This window comes from Prionailurus bengalensis, chromosome B4 (assembly GCF_016509475.1).
Source record: "Prionailurus bengalensis isolate Pbe53 chromosome B4, Fcat_Pben_1.1_paternal_pri, whole genome shotgun sequence".
In the NCBI taxonomy this organism is placed as follows: domain Eukaryota; kingdom Metazoa; phylum Chordata; class Mammalia; order Carnivora; family Felidae; genus Prionailurus; species Prionailurus bengalensis.
This window is the reverse complement of record NC_057358.1, coordinates 13,938,231-13,950,350: the sequence shown is the minus strand read 5'-3', so window position 1 is coordinate 13,950,350 and position 12,120 is coordinate 13,938,231. Positions and strand designations below refer to the sequence as shown.

The window sequence follows — 12,120 nt, the reverse complement described above, 5'->3', positions numbered from 1 at the left end:
CCAATTAGAATGTCAAGGGATGGGGCGCCTGGGTGGCTCAGTCGGTTAAACTTCCGACTTTGGCTCAGGTCATGATCTCGCGGTTCATGAGTTCGGGCCCCTCATCAGGCTCTGTGCTGACAGCTCAGAGCCTGCAGCCTGCTTCAGATTCTGTGTCTCCTTCTCTCTCTCTGCCCCTCCCCCCCCAGACACACTCTGCCTCTTTCTCTCTCTCAAAAGTAAACATTAAACAAAAAAAAGAATGCCAAGTGATGACCTTATACCAAGACATATTAAAACTTGAGAGATTTTATATAAGAACAGTGATACCATTTACCCATACAACATAACCTAAGAAGGTTTATCATCATTTATTTAACAGTGTTCCCCAAATAACATTCCAAATGAACATGCCTAATTAGTCAAAAAGACTTCATTTAGATTTGAGTATTTAAGAACTTTTGTTAAAAACTTCAGAAGCTTTTAAAACACATACCCAAATAGGATTACAGATCATTACAAAACCTAATATTTAATTATCTGTTTAACCAAGGGTGGAAGGGTACCTAAGTTGTTAGCAAAACTTAGGTCCTTTAATAATGAGAAGTTTCTCTTCTCTTAAGTAATCAAAGACCTGATAAAGACAAAGCATAGACACTTTGTTTTTCTGGGCAGATAAAGAAAAAAAAGCTTTGTTTACAATCTCTTATCAAGAGGAGACCAACAATCCGAGAAAACTTTGTCTTTTTAACAGAGAGAAGAGCCAAGCTACATCCTTAATACAGGTGTCCTTTTAAAATTCACTCATGCCTGCCTGAGTCCTAACCACACATAAAATTCTTTTCCAAAGATTCCCTTCACGGGGCTCCTGGGTGGCTCAGTTGAGCATCCAACTTTTGATTTGGGATCACATCCTGATCTCACATGTCGACATGGAATCCGTGTTAGGTGTGGAGCAGGCTTGGAATTCTCTCTCCCTTCCTCTGTCCCTCTCCAGCTCGCATGTGCGCGCGCGCTCTCTCTCTCTCTCTCTCTCTCAAAAAAAAAAAAAAAAAAAAAAAACCCAAAAAGCAATGATTTCCTTCACAGACCTTCTACAACTTTCTTCTCACATTCAGATTTTGTTTTAAGTTTTCCCTCTTTAAATAGGCAGTCTCATTTTAGGACAAGTTACTACTTTTCCCTCAATAAAAATGTATTCCCATTCTTCATAACTTTCTTATAAAAGACATGTCTTACTTTCCTTGCATACAGAGTTGCTTTCCTGGTCATTTCTTGGCAGTCTCAATTACGTCAATCAGACCTTTTACTTTTAGAAACGTTAGTCTCCGGTGAAAACTAAGCAGTAACCAATTGTGAACTGTCTGTTACACCGTCTTTCATTTGGAAGGAGTCTTAAAAGTGTTGAGTGCGTGTTGAAAACTACCACAGTCCATCTTCTGGCCAAAAATTATATTCTCCCATATGTGGACTACATTTACTTTCCCTAAGACCCTTTCCAGAATCATATCTGTGTTTTGGCTTATATATCAGGCTCAAGCTTTAAGTCTAGGATCTCATCATGTAAACTAAGTCTAGGTGTGATCATGTCCACTTCCTACACATCCCTTGTGAAATGGTGGACAGATGTCAGAGAGTCCTGGTGGATATTTCCATCCCAGAGCGGGTTAGTAGAGAGCAAACCATACTCAATGGTCTGTGGCAGTTCTGAAATCCAATCAGGAGCATATTGATGAGGTTTTGGGGTGATGGGTTTGTGAGTCCCAGAGCTGATGACCGAGAAAGAATTCTCGAAGATGTCTTTGGCACAAAAAGGTGATTTTATTGAAGCTCATGGACGGGAACCATGGGCAGGAAGAGCTGCATCGGCGTTGTGGGGAGACATTGTTTTATGGAGTGGGGGGACATAGAGTCAAGAGGGAGTTTCCCAAACAGACTTTCACATGCTAAAGACTTTCTGGAGGCCTAGCTATTGTCAAGCTAAGGTTGTTTCTCCCTGTTGCAAAGTTAAGACAGTAGGGAGTTCCTGGACTTTAGGCTATGATGGGATTGCCTTTTTCTGGTAAACTGGTGGATATTCTTATCAGTTTAACCTTTTTTCTTTGTTTTTGTCCTTTCCTGTTTTTGGGTAGCCTGGAGTGTCCAAGGAATATCATACATGTCCCATGGTGAGGGGCAGGGGGAGAGGCTGCTGTTAGCCTGCACTTTGCCCTCAACCTGCCCCACTCTCCCTCATCAGTGTCTCCAGCTCCTGAATCCAAGTTCAGTCCCAGTCCTTGGGAGCTGTCCTCCGTGGCTCTGGTGTCTTGTCTTTCGGGCTCTTAGTGCTGGCTTTCCAATCACCCTTCCAAAAGAAAATGGACTTTGCACCTGAGTGAGTACCCTTTGTCTGCTTCCTGCCTATAAAAGGTTGAGGGTCCAAAGTCTTGTTTCCATTTTGTTCTGCTCTCTTTCAAGCGGGTATAATGCTTTTAGAAAGGTGTTGGGGGCTGTCCTGTAGTTTTCATTTTAATCCACTCTGTTAGACAAAAGCCACCCAGAATTCTCTTCTTTCAGATAAGCTTTTCTCTTTGTTGGGTTCCTGGTAAGGATGCTGTAGGACAGAGATTCTTAGAAGCTTTGTTTACAGAGGATAGCCAAGTCCCCTCCTTCAAGAGATTTAGAAGGCCTTTTGTCTGTCTGGAACGGTCCAGAGGCACCACCTTCAGTCTTTCTCAGGTCCTCACAAAGGGTCATACAGCTCCACCCTAGTGTTGAGTTTCTGTCCTGAGGCCATTTCTTAATATGCAAACCCCTTGCCTTCTGGAGATGCTGGGGATGAGGAACACTTATTTTTTAACCTACAAAGTACTGGGTGAGTTTATATGTTCTCTGACTTCCACTCGGAAACAGAATAGCTTATTCTTCAGTTGATCTCTCTCTTGCCATTATCAACAGCTGGGCAAAGCCAGCAGCTGCAACCCCCTGCTCAGAAATCTTTTTAGTTAGATCATCAGCTCGTAGGTACATTTTCTGTACATCATCATCCGGCCACAGCTTTATAAATGTTCCTGTAGTATGTAACACGGGTCTCCCTTCCTCGATCAGATTCCATATTTGAAAATGAAAAAGTCACTGAAAAAATCATGACATGAAATACTGTCTCCCTTTTTCTTGGCGCCCTTGCCTTGTGTTTTGGGGATTTATTAGAGTGGCCCTCCATTTCCAGGCACCGCTTTTCTGATCCAGATTTATTGCTGTGTAACAAATCATCGCCAAGGTAGTGACACAGAACAGCGGTCACTTCGTTATGCTCGCACCTGCTGTGGGTAAGGAGGTGGAAAGGCAGTTTCTCGCTTGGTGTCTTGTGCAGGTGCAGGCTTGACCGAGCTGGTGGTCCTGCCGGGCTCCCTCCCCCCGCCCCCGTTGCTGCCGGCAGCTGCCCGGAGGCAGCTGCCCGGAGGCCAGGCCGGTGCGCTGTCCGCCGTCCGCCGGCCCGGCCCTCTTGGGGTGCTTGGACCTCTTCCATGGCTCCTGGCTGCCCCCAGAGTGACATCCTCAGGGAGCCAGGTGGAAACTGCATGGCCTTTTGTGACCTAGCCTCCAGAATCACACGGTGTCACTCCTGCTGGGTAAAGAGCAGGGGTGACAAGCTTGCCCGGATTCGAGGGGAGGGGAATTGACTCCACCTTTTGTTGGGAAAAGTATCAAAGAATTTCAGACATGTTTGGAAATTGCTTGCACCCGGCATGGTATCTGGCAAAAAGAGAAGCTCACCAGGTCATTGCATCCAATAAATCGGCCGGTCTGCCTCCCTTATTGTATTTGCTTATCAGTTTTTAGCAGGTGCAGTGTGACCCAGTAATAACAAGTTATGTTACAACGGGGCTTGTGTTTATAATGTATTCTTGAAAAATAGAGACATGGTACTTCACGCTTTTATTCCAAATGAATTAGAAAGCTAAATATTATTTTCCAAAAGTCATAGAGTCAACAGAGGGACAACACAGAAGGATGATCCTATAGTTTTGGAGTAGGCAAGGTCTTTCTAATAAGCAATGTTTAAAAGCCCCAGAAGCCACAAGGGAAAATTTTTTAAATGTTAGGCTCCACCAAAATGTTAAATGTCTGTACAGGAGAAGATACCATAAAAAATACACCGGGCAGAGTATTTGCAATCTAAATTATACACAACAGCCTAGACAGTGTGATGCAGACATGAAGCAGTATTGCACAGGGCCGTTGGAAGGATGAAAGAAAAGTGCCCGAAGTAAAAATACTTAACACCTGATAGGTTCCATCCACGTGGTTCTAAAGACCACCTACAAACCAATTTTTTAAAGAGAGGGGTAACAGAAAAAGGATATGAGTGAGCAATTCATGGAAAACTAGAAGTGGTCCATTAACACGAAAAGATGTATAGCCGCGCTCCTGATTAAACAAAGAAAAATTAAATCTGCAGTGAGATTTTTCTACCTGTCAGACGATCAGGGGTGAAAAAGAATGGTAATATTTCAGTATTGGCAGAGAGGCTGGGACACTGACGTTCTCGTCTACTTACGGCTCTTTGTTCCTTTATAGGTGAGGTGTGTTTTGCCTCTGACTTCTTTCAGGGTTGTTGTTTTTTTTTAATCTTTGATTTTCAGTAGTTTGAAAATGATAACGCCTGTGCTGAGGCGGAGTGTTTTTTGACATGTATCCTCCTTGGTGTTCTCCGAGCTTCCTGGGTCTGTGGTTTGGTGTCTGACAAAATGGGGGACCTTCTCAGTCCTGTTACTTCAGATATTTTTTTCTTAATGCTTATTTATTTTTGAGAGAGAAAGAGAGTGCAAGCAGGATGAGGCAGAGAGAGGGAGAGAGGAAGAGGATCCGAAGCAGGCTCCCACTGACGGCGCAGAGCCCGATGTGGGGCCCAAACTCACAAACTGTGAGATGGTGACCGGAGCCGAAGTCAGACGCTTAACCCACGGAGCCACCCAGGCGCCCCTGTTTCACATATCTGGTTTCTGTGCTTGGTCTCTTTTCCAGCTGTGTATTTGGCCTTTCAGTACGCCTTGTAATTTTCTCTTGATAGCCAGACGCGAGGTACTTGGTAAGAGGAATGGCCGTAAGCGGGCCTTTGGTAGCATGGTGGCACGGTGTGGGCCGGGGAAGTTCCGTGGTCCCGCGATTGGGCCCCTGCCGGCCTTTAGTGAACCTGTGCCTCTGGACTGCGCACTCACTTGTGCTTTCTTCAGTTTTCTTCTCCCCCCGTGTGTGGGACAGGATGCCACAGTGGGCTGGGGTCGGGTATTTCCTTTCCCCATGTCTGTTAGGCTCTGGTCGACTGGTTTCTCCCGGGGCCAGGCCTCGTTGAGAACAGTGCACTGGCGGATTTCAGAACGTCACCTCTTCGCCTCCCACTGCCAGGCATGTGTGAGGAGTTTTGTCTGGTATTTGCTGTGGGAACCTGATTGGGCTCCTGGAGGTAAAGTGTGGGTCCCCTTCTCCACACGCAGGCCCCAGCACTTGGTCTGTTACATTTGGGGTTTTCTTTCTTTCTTTTCTTTTCTCTTTTTCTTTCTTTCTTTCTTTCTTCTTTCTTTCTTTCTTTCTTTCTTTCTTTCTTTCTTTCTTTCTTTCTTTCTTTCTTTCTTTCTTTCTTTCTTTCTTTCTTTCTTTCTTTCTTTCTTTTTCTTTCGTTTTTTTTTAATGTTTATTTTTGAGAGACAAAGAGAGACAGATTGCAAGCAGGCAAGGGGCAGAGAGAGAGGGAGACACAGAATCCGAAGCAGGCTCCAGGCTCCGAGCTGTCAGCACAGAGCCTGACACAGGGCTTGAACTCACGGACCGTGAGATCATGACCTGGGCTAAAGTTGGACGCTTAACTGAGCCACCCACACGCCCTACATTTGGGGTTTTCTTCCTTGAGCAGCGGCTCCCATGGAGATGTGCACTCCTCCGGGTTTGCTCTGGGAAGCCTCAATACCCTGTATTCACCCATCCATCTCCAGTCTTGGGGCGTCTAGTTTGCCCGGTGCCCTTGCCTTTCTCTTGGATCCAGTAGGAATTGTTGATTTTTCAGTCTGTTAGGATGGAGCAGTGATTTCTAAGCTCTTTACATGCAGAACCAGAAACTGATTTACTGTTGGTGGAGAGCCTATTGGTGCAGTTTAGTAAAGTGATCTTAATTTTCTTACTAAAACTAGAAATGTGCATGCTCTTTGACCTAGCATTTCCACCTTTGTGAAAGCATAAAGATGTAAATACCAGAATTTTTTTTTTTTTGGCAGTAGCATTTTTTAATATAGGACTGGTTAAATAAAATATATATTTACACAATGGAATGCTTTCCACCTGCTAAAAAGAAATGAGGTAGCTCGGTGTTTCCTGACATGGAAAGGAGTCTAAGGAACATTAAGTGGAAGGAGAAAAAAAACAAGCTGGCAAATGGTATGTTGTTTTGGGTTTTTTTTAATGTTTACTTATTTTTGAGAGAGAGAGAGAGAGAGAGAAAGAACACGTGTGCACAAGACTGTGTGAGTGGGGGAGGGGCAGCGAGAGGGAGAGAGGGAGAATCCCAAGCAGGCTCCACGCTGTCAGCACAGAGCCTGTCGTGGGGCTCAATCCCACAAACCGTGAGATCATTACTGAGCCCGGACGCTCTGTCATCTGAGCCACCCAGGGGCCCCAGCAAATGGTATGTTTTTAAGATTCGGTTTTTGTTTAAAACTTATTCATGATAGGGGCGTCTGGGTGGCTGAGTCGGTTGAGCATCCACCTCTTGATTTCAGCTCAGGTCATGATCTCACGGTTCATGGGGTCGAACCCTGCATCCAGCTCTGAGCTGACAGTGTGGAGCCGGCTTGGGATTCTCTCCCTCTCTCTCTGCCCCTACCCTGCTCTCACGCATATGGTCTGTCAAAAAGGAAAAAAAGAAAAAGAAAAAAAACCCAACTTATTCATAGTAAAAATTAAGCCCTGCTTAGAGAAGAAAGAATATTTTGGAAGAACATATACCAGAAAAACCATTGGCTGCCTTTGAAGGACAATGTTCTAAAGCTGTTAATATGTATCAGTAAGATTTGTGTCTTGTATGATGCATGTATATTTGATAATTAGGTTAAAATTCAAGAGAGAAAGCAGGCAGCAACAGATAATTGAGAACAATAGAATGGAACTGATTGTTTCTATCACTTTTCCCTACATCCAGGCAGTAATGCAGTAGTAATCTCAGACTCTGAATTTTAACTTACCTTTTGGGAATACTTTGGTAGCGTAGACCCAGTTAACTGGAAATTGCAAATCTCTCTGTGTTTCTTTTGCTCTTTCAGAAGGTGACAGCCATAAGTTGACAAGAGTTCCAGACAGAAATGTTTTACCAGTGAACGTTTTTTTTTTTTTCACGTAGAATTTTTTGTTGTTCATTCCTCTTGTTAAATTATTTATTAAGGACAATTTCCCTTCTGCAGAGAAGTGGTTTCTTTGGCTCTGTGGTGTTGAGACTAGTGGCTTGTTGTACCCAAGAGATGTTTATAATGGAGTTTTTTACATGTATCTCTCCCTTAAAGGGCTGACTAAAAGTAGGTTAGCAGAGCAGTGATACATGTGAGAGCTGTTTGACTTCCATGATAAAATATGATCTGTATCTACAGTCTTCCTGCTCTAATGATATCTGAGATCTAAGCACCTGTACTATGAGTGTAGACTGATGATTCTTTGTTACTTGTCCTGTTAACTTCGCATCTAAATTTCATTTCCGGCTTTACATCCTGTTGTGAGTTTCTGGATCTAATCCCATCCTGTGTGTGAGGGGGTGGGGCTTCCCACACGACACCAGGCAGTTCTAGGTCACAAGTAGAATTCTCATACAGTTGTGCCGTGATACTGTCTACCCAGAAGTAGTATCAGATTCCCTGGGGTAGGGGTTCAGTCCCGCCAGACTGCTCCCACCTACCCTGTCCCCCCAGTTCAGACGCCAGCTACAAACCCAAGTTGTCACCTAAACTTCTGACCAACCAGCTGTAAATCAGAGGTTCCCAAGACCCCTGCTCTGATTCCATTTGTTAGAACAGCCACAGAACCGAGAGAAACATTTTTTTTTTACTAGATCACCGGGTTATCAGAAAAGAAATCAGGTGCGCCCTGTGGGAGAGATACGCAGGGCCAGGTGTGGGGAAGGGGTGTGGAGCCTCTGTGCTCTCTGAGCCCGCTACTCTCCCTGAACCTCCCCGTGTTCACCAGCCCAGAAGCTCTCCGAACCCTGCCCTTTTGGGTTCTTATAGAGGCTTCGATACGTAGACGTGACTAATGAAGTCATTGGCCATTCTGCTGCCCCCTCTCTCCTCCCTGGGGGTTGGGGGCTGGGACTGAAAGTTCCAAACGTCTAACACATGGTAGGCACCGCTGGCAACCAGCCCCCATCCTCAGACGCTTTCCAAAAGTCACATCATTAACGTAAGAGACATTTTTAAGCTCTTGTCACGTAGGAAATAGGCACGAGAGCTATATACTTGGTCATCTGAATGATCGAATATCTTTGTTTCTTATAAATCGCGGTATCATGCATCCTGACAGCTTTTTTTCCCCCTGCCTGTGTCTAATTTGTGTTGTCCTAAATGATTAACTTTATATAATGATTTTTTGTTCTTGTTTTGCCCTCTGTAAATTTCCTAACAGAAGTCCCGGAGCAGACTTGGGTGCCAAAAAGAAAAAGAAGAAGCAGAAGCGAAAAAAGGAGAAACCAAATTCCGGAGGCACCAAGTCAGACTCGGCGTCTGATTCCCAGGAGATTAAAATCCAGCAGCCTTCAAAAGTGAGCCCCGTTTTACTGTCACCTCTGTGGTTTCTCAAGCACGTGAGAGCTGGTTTGTGCAGCTCGGTGCCGTGTTGGGGCACCCTTAGGGATTTGCTGTGACTGTATGCTGGAGGGCACTGTACCTGGAGGCTATTTACAGCCTCCTGAAGCTGATGTTAAGTACCTGAATAACTAAGAGGTACTGACTGAGTTTTTGTGTGTATGTGGATAGAGCCTGCAATTTTCCTTTTTCTCAGAGCAAATTAGTACGTAGATTGTAGCGAAAGAAGTTAAGTCTCATTGGGAGCTTGTTAGGTGTGCTGTTTTGTTTTGTTTTTTTTTTTTTAAGTTACACTTACTATTTAATTACTTTTAGTTCAGAAGATATTCACATTGTAATTTTTCTGGGTGTCTGTCTAATTACCTGAATAGCACAACACCATCTGGCAGCAGATTTCAGCGGGAGCAGCCACAGGTAAGTCTTCGTTGACTTTGGGTCTGACCAGTCTTCCGCGGCCGTTCTCAAATTCCATTGCCGAGGGTGGGAAATCGCTCCTAACATTCCCGCTGGAGAAACACCCATCCAGGACCAAACCAGCAGTTGTCCCGCTGAGCCCTGTGTTGGCAGATTGCCGGCCTCGTGGGGCTCTGGTGGGACAGATGGCAGGCGCCCCTTCCCGTGTGGCCAGCCGCGGTCCCCCTGGCCGTGAACACAGGCCTTGTGTGCTGGCCACAGGGACGCACAGAGCCCTCTAGATGCAAGAAACTCACAGCGTGGAAAGGGGCAAGATTCGAAGGAGGACGAGGCAGAGATGACGCGGATGGTCACAGCTCCGTGTGGGTTTCCTGGGTAGCGCGTGGTATAGCGGAAAGGGCTCGGGAGCGGACCGGGGAATGTGGGCTCACGAGACGCGTGGGTGTCACCCCCTTTGCGCCTGTGTCCTCACCTGCGGCGTGGGGGTCATGCCTTTTGCCTCCTGCCCCAACTCACGTGGCCGTGAGGAGGAGGTTACAGTTAAATGATGTCTGTATTGTAAAGTACTGCCTACATGGTGGTTATTAGCACTATGCAAGTTTCGTGGGGTTGAAAGTTTTTTTTCCTTGTGCACAGTTGACACTTTATCACGAGAAGCGAATCTTGCAGGCAGTCTCTCTTGTTGTTACTGTTTTCCTCGTAAGGACCAGGAGTCACTGAGAGGATACTTACTTTGCCCAGTTTTCCCTCTGTGGGGTGAGAAGAAAATGGGGTCTTCCCCCACCCCTCGCTCTTCAGCTCATCTCTCAGGTAATAAATACTCTGTCCACCAGGCATACTTTCCGAGGTCACTCAATTAAGGTGCACCGTAAACTCATTTTTCCCGTTCCTCAGTCGCTTCGTCGGATCCCTGCGGTGTCACTTCTGTGACACCTCCGTATTGCTTCTCCCATCACCGTCAGCCTGTTGCCCTCTCCACACCCCCCAGTGGTTTTGCACCCTTCCTTTACTTCTGAAGGTCACTTACAAGAAACTAGAGCTAGTCACCACAGGAGGAACTGCTTGCATCATATGGTAGAGAAATTATTTTCTTTTTAGGTTGAGAATACATCACAATGTTTTAACGTGGGCCTTTCTCCATTGCATTTGTTTAAAAAAATTTTTTTTAAGGTTAATTTTTTTTGAGAGAGAGACACACGCAGAGTTGAGTGGGAGAGGAGCAGAGAGAGAGGGAGACACAGAATCTGTAGCAGGCTCCAGGCTCTGAGCTGTCAGCACAGAGCCTGATGTGGGCCTTGAACCCATGAACTGTGAGATCATGACCTGAGCCCAAGTCGGACGCTTACCCGACTGAGCCACCCAGGCGCCCCTCCATTGCATCTTGTTTTAAACCGGGGCTTCTTTCCCTTACACTAGATGCTGGCTCTGGATAACCCTATAAATTACAGCGGGTGGTGTTTCGGACATGCCCTCCTCTGCACTCACGGGCCAGAATAAGATGGTATTTGTCTGGATTCTTTAGACGTCTTAGTGGTGGAGGGCCTGGACGTTTTTCCAAGGTATTAAATTGAGAAAATAAAGGGTAAAGGGCACTGTTGGTATTTAATATTCCACCGACGAAAAGAGGTGTGCCCGACGTAGGGATATGGTAGCGGGAAGCTAACATGGGGTTGATACACGTCCTCACCTCCCCTAACACCAAATCGTTTCCCCTCAGGTGGTGCTGCTGTGTGGAAGGTGGATGGATAGTTTTAAGAATATATCATAGCTGGGGATGAGTGCTGGGTGTTGTATGTAAGCGATGAATCATGGGAATCAACCCCCAAAGCCAAGAGCACACTGTATATACACTGTAGGTTAGCTAACTTGACCATAAATTATATTAAAAAAAAAAAAAAATATCATAGCTGAATTTTCCTTGCTGCTTTATGACCACGGATTTGAAAATTGTGCTCACTTGTATCTACTTTAAGAAAGCACTTAAAATAGTGAGCATTCAGATATAAATATTTCATGAATGGTCATTTTGTGGAAAGACTGCTAGTCAACCTGATGAGGCTAATGAGGTAGGGTTGACACCGCTCTGAGGTCTTTATGGAGCTGAGATAGGATTGGCTCCTTTGGAGCAAAGATGCTGATTCATGTTGGTCGCAAAACTGCTTGAGTTTGGTATGTTAGGGATTGAGAATTTAACTCCAAAATTAGGAAAGGAAAATTCGCATGACAGATTCAGTGCAGGCACTGTGTAGGTTCAAATTTGCTTTTAAAAAGATAAACGGGTGCGTGTTCAAGCATTACTGGTTGAAATATGCTGTGCTCTGAGTTCCTGGTTAAATTATAGGTCTTCAAAGAGACTGCTTTGTTGGGGGTTCAAATGCATGTAAATTTCATTTTGCTGGCAATCAGTCCCTCTTATGTTGGAGGTTCAGAAGAGACCAGAGCAAGAGAAATCTAAAAATACAATAAATGGGACTAGCCAAAGTATTTTTTCAAGTTAATATGTGTAATTGAAATCTGATCTTCGTGACTTAGACCTCTATGAAAATACCAGATAAACAGCTTACAGAATTGTGGCAGTCCTGGGTGATGCTGTTGGACTTAGAAGTGGAGACGATACTGACCTCAGCCCATCTCTGGTTAGACTCCAGCACTTTGTTTCCTTGAGTTATTGTAGTGGCAAGAATCCTAAGCAAACCCAGTGACAAATCAAAGACAGGGCAGTCTGTGTTAAATAAACCCTGTTTTGTACTGTGGCACTTGGGTATAGCTTCCCAAGTCAAAGGATCAACCCCAGACCACAGACCTCAGATTCAAAGTTGAACAGAAGTCCAGAGCCACTGTTAATAAACCAGCGAGTGTCGATGGTACCTCTCCTTTGGTGCCCATGGTGTGTTGACATACAGGAAAGCCG

General features: G+C 45.1%; 1 protein-coding gene across 3 annotated transcripts in view; it reads left to right on the top strand.

Moving 5' to 3' along the window:
• NMT2 (N-myristoyltransferase 2) overlaps nucleotides 1–12,120 on the top strand; it is a 77,165-nt gene that overhangs the window by 36,059 nt on the left and 28,986 nt on the right. For 2 of the 3 annotated variants that reach the window (XR_006294649.1, XM_043563784.1), the window contains exon 2: nucleotides 8,617–8,752. Coding sequence is in view for 2 of the 3 variants with exons in the window: in XM_043563784.1 (XP_043419719.1) it covers nucleotides 8,617–8,752 (136 nt within the window). In the remaining variant the exon portion in view is untranslated. Of the gene's footprint in view, nucleotides 1–8,616; nucleotides 8,753–9,166; nucleotides 9,210–12,120 lie in introns of all 3 variants that reach the window. The other variant, XM_043563785.1, reaches the window with a different exon arrangement.